This window comes from Parasteatoda tepidariorum, chromosome X1, assembly GCF_043381705.1.
Source record: "Parasteatoda tepidariorum isolate YZ-2023 chromosome X1, CAS_Ptep_4.0, whole genome shotgun sequence".
Lineage (NCBI taxonomy): Eukaryota > Metazoa > Arthropoda > Arachnida > Araneae > Theridiidae > Parasteatoda > Parasteatoda tepidariorum.
The window spans coordinates 7,118,601-7,133,472 of NC_092214.1; the positions used below are offsets into that span (position 1 = coordinate 7,118,601).

Below are 14,872 nucleotides of genomic sequence, written 5' to 3' on the forward strand. Positions count from 1 at the left end.
TAGATGCACAGGATATATATGTATATATATATATATATATACAGAGAGAGAGAGGTCTTCTAAAAGGAGGGTAATTTACTTTACTGGACTGTACTGCAATGAATAAATAAATATATAGCATTAAAAAAAAGAACTCTTCTACGAAATTCAGAATTTTATAAATCATTCACTATGACACTTCATTTCTCTAAATTTTTTCTCTCTATTTCCAACAAATAAAACTCTTCGTAAAATATTAGCTACAAAATAAAAGCAATTTTTCTATGTTGATTTCATATATTTAAGCTGTCTGGAAGCAGAAATGTATCACAAAAAAAAAATTTGACTCTTGCAAATATCCTGTAAAGGAACTTGAAATCAATCTTAACACTCCTTTGAAGTTAATAATTTATTTATCGCCTTTCTTTTCAAACATCAGAATTCATAATTTATTGTGTCTACCAAAAAGAGATCGAACAAAAAGAAGGGAGACAATAGACTCTTATAAAAGCAATCATTGAAGAACCTTGACCTAGTCATTTGAGCGCTTTCTTTCAATGTTCCTCTCAAGAAAATGTATTATTATGTATTTTGGACATGCAAGCCTAGAATGAAATAAGACGCCTCTAATAAGCTTATTTTCTTACCTTCTAAGAACATACCATTTTTCCCTCATAAATCATCATTAATATACATAATATATCATAATACATCAAAAGAAAGGCGCCTCAATTTTCACAAAATAATTTCATCATGAAAAAAACAGTCCATCTCTTATTTATCTCGTAATATTAATTATCCCGTAATTATTAATCCCATAATCTTAATAATACGCATTAAGAAACATAAAATTTTGACTCAAGTATAAATTAGGAAAGATAAGTTTATTTTGCTTTAAAATAAAATCGGCAAAGTAGTAGATGTACCCTTCGATTTAAGGAACGTGAAAAATGCGTTCCAAATCAGGATATCAAACGCTGTAACATGGCTGAAATTCAGATCATAGTTGTTAGTTTGTTTTCTTTTGCTAATATTATTCAACATTACGCTTCATTTACCGACCTTGACTTCTGGGAATCATTCCATATTTTGAAAAAGTCTAACAGCTCGCTTAATTATGTTTCTAGTACCTCATTCCTTCACACTATTTTAAAATTTATTCAAGCACCCTGTTATTTCCACCTGACCTTATAACAGTTAATAAACAGGTATCATACCAGAGCTGGAAGTAAGTGACTTTCTATTGTTATTAATGATGCACCGTATGCACAAACTTGCGCATACGCGCTTTTAATGAAATAAGCAGCGTAAATACCAACATGTAAATTACTTTTTTTACTCGAACGTATTTTTTATTTTCTCGATACTTTCTCCAGTCATTTTGTGATTCGACACTAATAAAAGCTCTTGTATATAGAACCGAAATTATAGTATGTCTATTTTTATGCCTTACTTTGTGCTTTAAACACGTCACTTTATTTATAAGTAGCACGACAGTATATTCCTATCCTCACTTGAAGAACACATAAATTTAACCTGTAGAAGATATTACTATGCTTTATTTTTATTATGAACGTATTCAATTTTATTTAAAATTCTAATCCTAAGATAGAACTAAACTTTAATGGAATAGACAAAGCATTTGTTCTAACTCTTAATGAACTAAAATGTCATTTTCCACGATTGATAACTCATCAATTGAGCTGAAATTTCATTAACAAGGAGATTTTAAAGACAAAAAATAATTCATAAAAGTTTTCGTCTGTTTCAAAGTAGATATAAAACTATATGTTTTTTTTTTTTTTTTTTAAGATGCAATCTTTACTTCTAATATTAGACCAATTTCTTTGTACCATTTGGGGATAAGCAGTGTTTGCTGCAGGGCTGGCAAATTTCACCGATATTTAGGAAAGTGTCAACATTAAATTAAGCAATAATTAATTTTAAATTAGTATACATACTATATATGGGTCATTCTCACGAAAACTGTCATTTTTCAGATCATAAAATCCCAAAAAAGTAAAGTGAATAAAAAGCTCTGAAACTTTTTATATTAATAGAAATATGTAATGGCATTATAAAGAAAGTATATATCCTATAAATTATNTCAAATATTGTTCAGAATTTTTTTTACAATCTTTTTTAACGTTTGAAAAAATCTTTAATATATGCGTTTTAATAATAAAAAGGCTGGCGATAATTGAGTTGTGGGAAAAAAGCTTTATATATATATATATATATATATATAAGGCCGGGATAGCCTGGTTGGTAGGGCACTGGGCCCATGTCCAAGAGTTCGTGGGCTCGATCCTCGCCGGCTGAAGACATGGTGACTGATGCACATTAAATCTGTCGAGAAGCAAAGAAAGTCATCCATGTTCCCATAACAAATCAATACCTCTGGGGGTACTGATCAAGAAGTTTCCTTGTCTTCTAGATTGGTTGAAAATTACAAGGCTACGGAGTTGAACATTAGTAGCCGTAAACACACAATTGGGTCGGCTGTTCAACGACTGTTATAAAATTAGTATATATGAGTCGTGGGGGCTCAGGGGATAGAACGTTCGCTTTCCAATGAGGTGAACCGGGTTCGAATCCCACCAATGGCCGGTCGATACGAATCCGCATCCGGCTTGCACCGACCACAGTGCTGACTTGAAATATCCTCAGTGGTAGACGGATCGCGGGTAAGGGTCCCTTTGCCGTCGGGCTAACCTTGGGAGGTTCTCGTGATCTTCCTCTCCATGTAACGAAAATGTGGGTTAGTTCCATCAAAAAGTCTTCCACGAAGGCAAAATGTCTTCCAATACTTTATCCAGGAGTTCCCTTGTCTTCTGGATAGGGATCAAAATTTCAAAGCTAAGGAGTTAAACATTAGAAGTCGTAAACCCAAAAATTGGGTCGGCTGTTAAACGGCGGTTATAAAATAAAAAATAAAAATTAGTATATATTTTTACTTTTTTTAAGTATGATTCATTTAAAACATTTCAATTCTAAGATAAGATTTGAAAAATTAAATTGAAACAAAATCATTTTAAGGAGGGAGTGCATACATAAATATGTATTATAAGAGCATGGGTCCTGGAAGGTCTCATAATGGCCCCCGATATGAAGGGCTGCCAATGAGGATCAAATCTCAAAACTGTCACTAATAACCACAGAGACTTTAATCATGAAATTACTGCGCATTCAATTTATTTGCATTGTCTTTTCAAATAACTTCGCAACTTAGCTAAATAAATTTACTTTTGGAATTTATGAATCAAGCGATGATTTATTAATAATACATTTATTAAAATTGACTTTTCAATAATTTTTTGCGTTTTTTTCAATAGTTTAAATAATAAAAGATTCAAAAAGTTCGAATGTACATTTTTTGATAAGTTATTACTTAAACAATTTTCAAAATATTCTTAAGCAGTATTTTGTTTTCATAACTATACATTTTATTTTCATAAGTCATATTAATTACGTAACAAAATTATTTCTGTAATCTGTACGTTATTTTTTTTTGTATTTATATTTCTACGTAAACACACCTTCAGAACCAAAAATTCTTCAGACGTTGTGAAAGTTTTGTATACCCATATCATTTGTATCATTTTGTATACCCATATACCTCATTAAAAGGCTCTATGTTATATCATTGAAAAAGGACAGAAAATAAATTATAATCACTTGTGTCAAGTCTGTACTGTAGGGTAGGTGTATCGATTAAAACTGTTGCAGGAGAAATACAGTTTGACGAGAGACATGCGAGCGAATTGATGCGATTTTTAACGAGGTTAAATATGAAATTCAATAAATTGTCAAGGACATGACGAGAAATTGGTATGACCTGGATATAAAGAAACTGCCACAACATCTACAAAAAACATCGTCCGAATAGGCAATATTGTGGCAAGGACACAAATGTTCAATCTCTTTATCCGGACATATATAAAATAATTAAAAAATTCTCATTTCCCTAATGAAATATTCATTTATAGCAACAAATTTAGATTATTAAAATTATAACCCTGTTAAGATGAGAAAAATTAAAGAAAATAAGAAATGTATTTGGAATTCCTCATAAATTAAGTAAGTTGATCGGGTTACAAATGAAACTTTGATCATGTTTCTATGCGAGGCTCTGTATTCAATCTTCCAGGAATTTTTGACTTGGAATAATGTGAAATAAGATACACGATTTTGTCCAACTGAAAAATTCCTGGCTTGCAACCAGCAGCACTATTTAATAGAAAAAAGGTTTAGCAGATTTTAAATGTGATGTAAAACCTGTTTTAACGATTAAAAACAATAACTTGTACAGTCAGATGTTGAACTAACACAAAATAAATCTCCAAGCAAATTAGAAACTACAGAATTAAATAGACAGTAGGTCAAAAATCCTGGTTCCCGGTTTTATTCACCTGACCGGTGTTGTCCTACTCTCTCTTACATAATATGAATGAAAGCAAAGTGAATTATTAATGTTGTTTAAGTTGGTCAAATGCTTTCAATATAGTTTTTTATTTTATTATTCCTAATGTCGATTTTATTACTGATTATGAACAAAGTCATGGCGTGAAATAAAAATTTTGATGAAAAAACTCGGTTTATTCATTATGTCAATAAACCGAGTTTTTTCATCAAAATACACTTCAGTAATTCAAAACGAAATTGTTAGAATGAAATGGAGATTTTAACTAAATCTTGAGTCTGGATTTTTTTCATTAAAATAACTATACAAATGATTTTTTGATAACTTTATATTTTGCGAAAGTAGTAAAAACACACACAAATTGAAAAGTACTTTCTAAGATCCTCGTGCTATGCTATAAAAGTAAACAGAGTGGCAAATTGACGTACTACTTTTATTTGTCCTTTTTTTCTCCTTAAATTGTAATTGAAAGCATTCACTAATACCTTTTGAATACTTAATTTCAAAGTGAACGACTCAGTTAGTCAAATTTAAAATTGTTTGAAGTATGATATTATCATATTTCAAAATATCAATAATATAATTTATCAAGTAATATAATTTCATTATATTATCAAATAAAGATATAAGTAAGTTTTAAAAAGGGAGGATGATGCGACATAATGGCGTACCTCAAAACAACCTAAAATATCAAATAGAAGCATCATAAGAATATATAAAGTATAGTATTTAACTGAAGGTAGTATCAATATCAAGGAGAAATAGGTCCAAGAAAATTATAAAACGCAGTCAAAGGAAAAAGAAAAATAGGGATAGCAGATGATTGACAACTCTTCGAATTACGAAAGAGGTCAATTTAAAGATCTCTAAAAGAACAATTCCAAAAGAGCTTAAGTTTCTTGGGCTTGAAAATTGATGAAGCACCATATATTAAATAAAGTAACAAATCATTGGCCAGTATGTTTAATTTTCCTTTAATTATCCCAAATCAAGAACTATGAATCAAAACTGAAAATCTGACTGTTCTGAAAAAGCACAAATCAAAAGCATGTCAAAACTAGAATCTAAGAAACGTTTTAAAAATGTTCTGCAACATTAAATAATTTTACTCTCTATTAAATTTCTTTTAATTCTAAATGTATTCTATTTTTAAAGAGTCATTTCGTCAACTGAATTCTACCTTGTCCTAGATGGTTCGGGTTACCAGGTAATGAAGAGGGCGTCGTCCGAACAACGAACTCGTTTCATAAGATATAAATTTTTACAAAATGGCGACATTTTTTCCTTATTTCTTACTCTAATTTATTTTATTAATATTGAGGTTAGTATTTCTAGAGCTTTCAAACAATTTATAAGTGTGATTGCTTATTTAGTTAGAAAATAATGTATAACTAAGTTATAAATAATAAATCAAAACGATGGTTTTCAATGATTTGAAATATACACAAAAAGAGTAGTACTTGTATAAAACAGCGTATAAGAGGTGTATTCGGTACTATTTTACGTACCATCAACGTCAATGCACAGTGGAAAAAAACACTTTGAATAACTTTTTATCTAATCATCGGATTTTCCCGCACTTAAGACTCTTTTATGGTTCGATAGCCTTCCCCTAAATATGCTAATTAGTTAGCTCGGACGATAATTTTAAGGTACGAAATCAACTACAAAGAAACGTACTTTCTCTGAATAAACATATCTTTTTTCAATGGTTTCAGATTTCTGACCCTCAAAATATGGAGAGTAACCACTAAATATATGGAAGTAGGTTGTGAAAAAACACATTCAGGGGTTAAACTAAAAAAAGAAACTGGTATTTTACACTTGTTTCATGGAGTAGTAAAATATCACAATTTCGAAACAGTCAGTATTTAGGAGACTATCACAGAGCCAATTAATTTTGATGTCGAATTCATCAATTTGATAAGGTAGCACATGTTAATTTCACTTCCCATGCTACACTTATATATACATAGGCATTATAATTTTAAAATGTTAAATAAATGGTGGGAAAATAACTGTCATTGACCCATTGAAAGAAACTTGTCGCCATCATTAGGTGAGTTTTCATGAATGGGACGATATCTACTTTATTTTTTAACTTTTATACAAGTCGGTAAAATGTTTGAAACTATTAAGAGCATGAAACTTAAATGGAAAATTTTGATTAAGAGACCAGCACTGATTGGAGAAAAAAACATTTTGGATCTATAATTATCCATTCAGAGGGAATAAATTATATTTTTATCTAATTTTAGATGCACAGGGAAAATAAATTTTGGTAAAATTAACGTACACTACGGTAATAACAGTTCTGCTAAAAAAGAAAAAAAACATAATTCTGGTTAATGAAACTGAAATATACTGTATTTAAACCTTTCATTTGGTGATTTTTCCGTTAAAATATATGGTAACGGTTTGCGGGAATTTCTGGTTCCAAAAATTATAATTCTTATTACCAAATATTTAGTTAAAAACACGAAACTGAAAAGTAAATTCTACCGAATTCATAGTTTTTGTGGCACGCTATAAGGTATAATGATAAAATTACCGAATTTTACCACATTTAACAAATTTTATCACATATTATAAAACCATATTTTATTGTTAATTTTACCAAAATCATTACCAAAGTGCTTCTGGAAAAAATACAAACCTTTCTGATGTTCCTACCAGAAACACGGTAAATTTATAGAACACATTCTCAATAATTAGATACCCTTACATCTCCCGAATTAAATAAGAGAATTGGACAAAAGGGAAAAAAGGAAAGTAAAATCCTGACTATTGTGATACGAAGTTTTACACCTCTTGGGGGGGGGGAGAAATACACACATGTTCCTATAATGCTTATCATCAATGATGATGCCATCTTTTTCATATGCAGCATCAATTTTTTATAAATAATTTCCTAACTACGTAACTTATTTGACCTCAAAGTAGATAACATAATCGAATTCAGCGTCTCCAAAATCTATAAAAAAAGAAGTGTGGTTATCAAGAGAAGAAAAATTAGGTTATACTTGATGTCATATACGAGGGTTGCTATTTATATTTCCGACCTAATAATGAAAAAACAAATATGTAGGATCGAAATTGGTTTTATTGTTTTTCAAAATATTCTCCATGACTAATTTCGGATTTNTAAAAATATCAAACTTTCGATTAAAATCGTCTGCGGTCGCCTAGCAACACTTACTGTTGCCAAGGCCAGAAATATAAACAGCAACCCTCGTACTTGCAAGCTTAAATTTTACTGTGAGTTTCATTTTTGATTTTATAAACGCAGATACAGGTGTCCAGAAGACAGCAATATTAATTGTTACGGAACCAACTTCAGAAGCCAGACATTTTGCAGCACAAATAGTTCTAATTGAAAGTTAAATCACATTTTTAATCGATGATTAACTCTCTGAAAAATTACAAAATTTGATTGTAGACTGACAGTTCTAATGTTGCTCATTTTTCCGTTACATCTTACGTTATCTTGTAATTGAAAAATAAAGTTTAAAAAATGCCAACATTAACTATTACGCCTGCTTATTATAATATACAAATCGCAAAATAAGGAACGGAGTATCTTAATAACTTTCCATTTAATGATCGGATTATCAAGTACTGAGTTATAATCTTAATATAATCTCAAGAGATTAAACTTGAATATGCTAATTGATTTTAACAGACCATATTTTAAAATACGAAATTAAACCCAAACACGTATTTTCTGTGAATAAACATACCTTTTCTAAGACGAATTTGGTTTTTGGTTTTTTTTTTTTTAAATCTTAAAATAGGAGCAGCACAATCAGAAAAAAATGATCACAACAGTTTAGGCAGAAGAGTTTGGCCCCTTAATGTTAATAACATTTTTTGCGTTGTTCGTCTTAATTCTAGAACTATTTAAAGAAACCTAAACAAATTTCTATAGAATCATATAACTTGCTTATCCAAAGATAAATTCATGCAAAATCATTTATTAGTTTCTATTATTTAGTTTAATAATGATCGCCAAAATTTTGGGTTGTAAAAACCAGAAATGTTTACCTACTTTTAAGCTGTCCTTATTTGCGTGACAAAATCCAAGAGTTAAACGAAATTAATTGAATAGTGTTTTATAAAGGAAAATGTAAAAATACGTATTTCTCAAAAATCCATCACTCAGAAACTATTCTACTGCTTCAGCTTAAATTTTGTATTATTTTAATTTCAGAAATTTTATTAATTTATCACAATAAGTTCTTCAGTTTTTATCGGATATTACTGAGTGTAAAAACAACACTATGTGGGAAATTAATACGATAAAAATAAACTGTCGAAAGTTATTTTTGTCGTCTACATGGTTCAAATAAAATATCAGAATTATACATATGTCGTTGATGTGGTTTCGAATAATAAAATGATAAACTTGTTTTACGCGTTTCTATTCTTTATCAGTAGAATTTTCAGAGGAAGTAATCATCATAATCTTCTCTTTGTTTCCTTGTAACTAAATAGATTTATAACTGCATTATTCAGCATACTACACAATTTACTTTTGAAGATATTCTAACTAATAATGAATTCAATCGTCGACAAAAGAAAATAAATTATCATTGTGTCCTAAATAAAAATAATTCTAGGAAGAGCACTATCTTTGATAAAAAAAAAAGGAAAACAATTCCTTTCAAAGTGAAAGTAAATTGCGGTTTAATGTGTCTCTTTATCCTGATTCATAGTTTAAAGTTTCAATTTCGGATTTATTTATTTTGTTAAATCGATTAGTAGTGGAAAAGAAAATAGAATAACAATAAGTAGAGGAATAAAAGGAAATAACCTGAAATTAAATTAGTTAAAGGAGTGGAAATAAAATAAAACTATTACAATCAACATGATCAATAGATAATCAGTATAGCCGAAATACTTAAAATCTGATGAGTTAAATATGATTTTTATTCAAACTGAGCTTTTTTTGTGTTAGCTTGGTTGTTAGAGCATTTCGTATTATGCTATATAATCCCTTGAAAATGAAAAAATAATTTACATAAACAAATAATAATTTAAATTGATATTGAAATTCTATTTCAATAAAACTTTCTTACTTTTATTTGTTCTATTATATGAGCCATTCAGTGCACGCATCGATTAACTCCACTTTTTGAAAAATCTTAAATTTAAGTGTCAAAGCACTTGGTGTAGTCATAACTTGTTATATTTATAATAACTTTCCTGAATAATAAAGATTACCATTAAACGGCGAAATTTTTTTGGCCATTGAATTATAAGTAATTTATTCCAGAAGCCATTTTGATTAACTCCATACTCTAAAGAAAATCGTATCAATAACGAAATTATATTATTAATTATTGGATTATCTGTTTCTGCCATGCATCGACGCTTTTTTTTAAAGCAACCGAAGATGCTTTCTCCCTCTCAATAATAGTGGTAATAAAATCGCATAGGCAAACAGATAAAAAGAAACGCAATGCAAACGGTAGTTAGTATTGAAGCGACGTGACGTCAAACGCATATTCTGCATAAATTGTTTTTTATTATTATTTATGAACTCTAAGTATAATTTTACTTCAACTTTAATCCATATATTCTTAATGTCGTTCTATTATTTCATCTTAGCGATTTCACATCTTATTATATGGTTGGTTGTTTTTAGAGGCGTTATCATTTCTTTCAAGGAAAATAAGTTGTCTTATACTTGATATATACCATTGATTTTGTACTATACAAACTATCTTACTCTAAAGAATTGTTTGGTCGCGCCAATATCTTAAATATATACATACGAAAAAATATTAAACTTTTTAAGAAATCGCAAATTTGGTACCAATTTTTCACCTAATGAAAATCATCAACACTATTTTTCGAAGCGTTATAGCTTAACAAAATAAAAATGACGCAGTTAAATTACCTTACATTCAAGGCGAAACTTTAACTTTAAACTATATATATCATCTTGCCGTAAATAATTAACTAGGATTTGGAAAGGAAAAATAGCTTGAATATTTTAAAAGTTATTAAACTTTAAAAAAGTTAATTCGTCGAAAAAAAATTCCACTTAAGTAAAAATTGTTAAAATGAATGAATAATTTTTACACTTAGAGAATTTTTATAAGGGCAGATAAGGCAATATTAGAGTTATTTTTAAAATATTATAAAACTAGATCACAAACGGTTTTATTTTCACAAAACTAAGGCTCCTCTTTTTGTTGACGTTTTGCATTGTTTTCAGAATTATTATAAAGAGAACTGTTTAAGTAAAAATTAACTCATAAGTCAGGAATAACTGTTACAAACTCACAACTGTTATATAAGTAGCAAATTATTCACTAAAAAGCGTGATTTACCTTCGAGAACAACTTTCAGTGAAGGAGTACCTATTAAATATTAAAACATTACATCACAAAGCTGTGACTTTTCTTCATGTTAATATTTTGCGCTACTCATAAGTAGCATAAAAGAGAGCAATGGCTGAAGATGGAGAAATTTTAACCTAACAGTAATGAATGACTGTTAGAATCTGTAACAGTTATTAAAATAGCATATTATTCTCTGAAAGGCATTTTTTCATAGCCGACTGAGCATTCGACGAACAACCTTAATAAATAATCATACAGTAAATTAGGCCTTAATTTAGCCCATTTTCTTTCTTTTTTAATATTTTAAAATGTTATATATTTTGGCATTTGGTCTACGTCTTTTATTACGCTCAAAAAAAAGTTCTATTCACACAAATTTCAAAATTTTGCACATCTAAAGTATTAAATATGTTTTAAGTAAAATAGTTAGAATTTAATTATTTTACAATAATTTTATTTCAATCAAAAAGTTTTAAAAAATTAAGTTTTTCCATATATATAATATTAAAAATATTAAAGTTAAAATAAGCAGAAATGTTCTGCTTATTTTAACTTCAGGAAAAAAATTATACATATATTTAAAAACAGACCATTTTACTCGTACTTAATTTTTGACATAACTTTATGCTAATTTCAAGCTACTTTTTCGTGTTAAAACATTTTGAGTTCTTGTGTTGAAAGGTGATTATTAATGAGACCTCAAAGTTCCATCAAGCATATTGATGTTTTCAGTTTCTTTAAGCGACATTCTTTTGATTTTGATGATGTACAATTTTTTCTTACCCAAAATTAATTTGCGTCTCTTAATATATATACTTTTTTAATATCATTTCTGACAAAAATTACATGCAGGAGTTCGATAATAACCGCCTTTAATACAGTGAGAGAAAGAAATTCAGGAAACTGCTGAACTGAAGAGAAGGAAATTCGGGAAACTGCTGAGCTGTAGTGCCTCATAAACACAGAAGGTTTTCGTTTAAAAAAAAATTCGGATATTTTCCATTGAATAGCAGCTATTAAGATCAAAGATTCAGTGCCCAAAGGTACGTTTTCAAAATCCGAAAGGAGGTAAAAAATTGAGTCATTTTTTCTGCTGATAGCGAGCTAAATTTACTATTGCACGATTCGAAAAAATTTGTTTAAACTATTAAACAATAAAAGATTAATTTTAGTCAATCTGTACTCATTTATTTGTAAGACTTCTTCTTTTTTTAAATTTCTAAGAATTTTAAATTTCTATTTGAATCGCTTCAATGATACCGAAAAAACAAGAAGAAGAAAAAGCGAAGAGTGCTCCTTTAAAATTCATATTAAATGACCAAAAAAATATTTATTGATTAATTAACTAAGTTTGATTAATTGATTAATTAAATTACTATTTCCTAAATTCATATAACATGGAGTTTACTGTGGAAGAAAGTTTTGTATTCCAACATAAAATATACTTTTTATTCAAACTCTCCTGTATTGTATCATATTTCTTTGTCAATAAATGCTCAGTGATATAGTTCTCATGCACTTTACTTATAAATCAGCTTTAAATGTAGATTTCATTCAAGTACATGATTCAATTAACGCGATAAGCTTTAAGTAAGAAAATTAAAAACAGAAAAAGAGAGAATGAAAAAAATATTTATAATATTTTATTAATTAATGTTATATTAAGCCTGTTTATAAAATTAGCATTACAAACGATTAAGAAAAGTACACGAAAAAAACAAATTTGTTAAAATTACCATATTGTATGGTAAAGACATTTCTGATCAGAAAGAAATTCTGGTAATGAAACCGAAATAAACGGTACTTAAGCAATTCATAAGCCGTTCATATGATTACGGTTTACCGGAAATTCTGGATTTCAAAGTTATAGTTATTATTTCCACGCATTTTCTAAAAATACAAAACTGACTAGTAAATTTTATCGAATAAATAATATAAGCCCTGTTTTAAGGTATCATGGTAAAATAACTACACTTTACCAAATTTTAACACACATTATAAAACAATATTTTATTGTTTATCTTTCCAAAACCATTACCAAAGCGCTTTAGTAAAAATTACATTGCCTTTAGGTGTTCCCATAAAATCAGAAACATGGTAAATTTCACCATAGTTTTGATCATACTTTATTTATCAGTGTATTTTTGCAAGTTAGTCTTGAAGCGAATTTGTGCCAAAATTGTTTAAATATGAGATTTTCTTTCCATTATTCACTTAAATTTTGAACAGCAATTAATACTTTTTGGAAGTTTCAAAATTGATGATTTAAAACTGATAAAACATTTTAGGGAATAGATGACTAGCTAAGTGACAAAAAAATAATTCAGAAATATTCCAAATCCTATGAATTAAAGTGTTCTTTTTACCTTTTGAATTTATGAATTAATAAAAATATTAGGCCTCTCTAAAGTGCAATAAAATTACAAATGAATGTAAAAGCTAAGTTAACCTCATCCTAACCAGAAAATTCACAAAAATGAGAAGTAACACCGGACTATTGTACTGGGTAATAACATTTTTAAAGTTTTTTTTGTTGAAATAAAACGTGAAAAAAAGTATTTGATGAACGACGAAACATCAACGAAAATAATTTTTTTGTTCTAAAATTCCACTCATTTACATAAAATGAATTCATAATGTGTAAAATTTAAAAAAAAAAATTTTTTTTAACTCTTTTGTATTAGATTTTCCTTTTTATTGTATTATCCAGCACTTTTGCACTATTTTTTTATTTTTTGCACTGTGTCCAAGTGTATCAATCCGCATATTGTTGGTCCTCCACTGGCTCAGTTAGTTAAGGCGTCACTCCTCTCGTTGTTGGAGATTGGTGGTCGTGAGTTCGACCCTAAACAACCAGCGCGTAAACGCAACAAGGTGCGCTTTGTATCAGTCGTGGCTTAAAGTCATCCCGTTTATTGTAGTGAGGACGTGTGAAGAGAGGGGTACCAGTTCAAGAGGTGTCTACGTCGTCTAAATGGGATCATAGTTATGTAGCTTTCCTATCATGACTGCTAAAAGATAAAATTTCTAAAAATGGGCCTTGGTAATAGTTGCTATGTAGGAAAACAATTGTTTATTTTTTTGTACTGTGTTCCTGCTAAATTTTTTGAGAATCTTTCACAAATTTATTTCGCTTTTTCGAGCGACAACTCCTTTCATAAGCAGTAAAAGGTTTAATATTATAAAATTTAAATACGTAGATGGCATTTTACATTTATAGTGACAATGTTAGTCTAATGAAAATATTATTTAAAAGACTTACTCGGGTATAAAATTGGAAAAATAGCGTAATCCTTGTTGAGAACTATCAATTCTTCTTTTGTGACCAGTCATTACCACTAATGCGCAATCAGCTGATAGAAGTGGGGTTGGCCTCGTATCAGAATACGACAAAGGTTGACCTATAGTCAACAATGTCGCCGTTACCATCAGGTACCTAAAGAAACAAAAATATATTTGTTACTATCTGCTCTATCTTGCAACTTTAAGAGTCAAAAAATAATTCGTCAATTTTGATACAAATCGATAAGAAAAAATAAAGTCTTTCGGGAAGTGTGAACAACGACGTTAAATAATTCAGAATACTATTTGATTTATGTGTTACTTTGAGTGACCGAAATCAAGAGAATGTCAACTTTCACCGGTAAATGTCAACAATCACAGAGTCACTTTGGTGAATGTCTGAAATATATGTTATATCCAATTTTATATTAATTTACTCGCTGATATTATTATATTTATTCGATATTTTAATATCTGCTGAGGATAGATAAGGAGAAACATAAGTTTTCGGAGTACCGGGCCAATGTATACTGGGCAGTGCCAATGAACCTTAAAAAAACATTGATGTAGGGCATACCGGGCAGTGGCAATTAATTAAACCTAGTATACATTTCGGACATTTACCAAAGCGATTATGTGTGTGTCAACATTCACCGGTAGAAGTCAACAAGCACCAATTTCGTTCATTCAAAGTAGCTTATACACTCATTACTAATGCATTACTGTTTTTTATTTAAATAAAAATTAGAACTAGAAAAACTTTTTTCGTTGAGTTTTAGAACGCATAAGATTATCTTAAGTAATACATCTATGGCAAAAAAACTATCTGCGTTTGGTA

The 14,872-nt window shown here is 29.1% G+C and overlaps 1 protein-coding gene across 1 annotated transcript in view; it reads right to left on the reverse strand.

Moving 5' to 3' along the window:
• Positions 1-14,182, reverse strand: part of LOC107446436 (peroxidase-like) — a 67,670-nt gene extending 53,488 nt beyond the window's left edge. Inside the window, exon 1 of the mRNA XM_016061083.3 lies at positions 14,015-14,182. Within this exon, the coding sequence (XP_015916569.2) occupies positions 14,015-14,181 (167 nt within the window). The 5' untranslated portion in view covers position 14,182. The remainder of the gene's footprint in view (positions 1-14,014) is intronic.
• Positions 14,183-14,872: the final 690 nt, after the last annotated feature.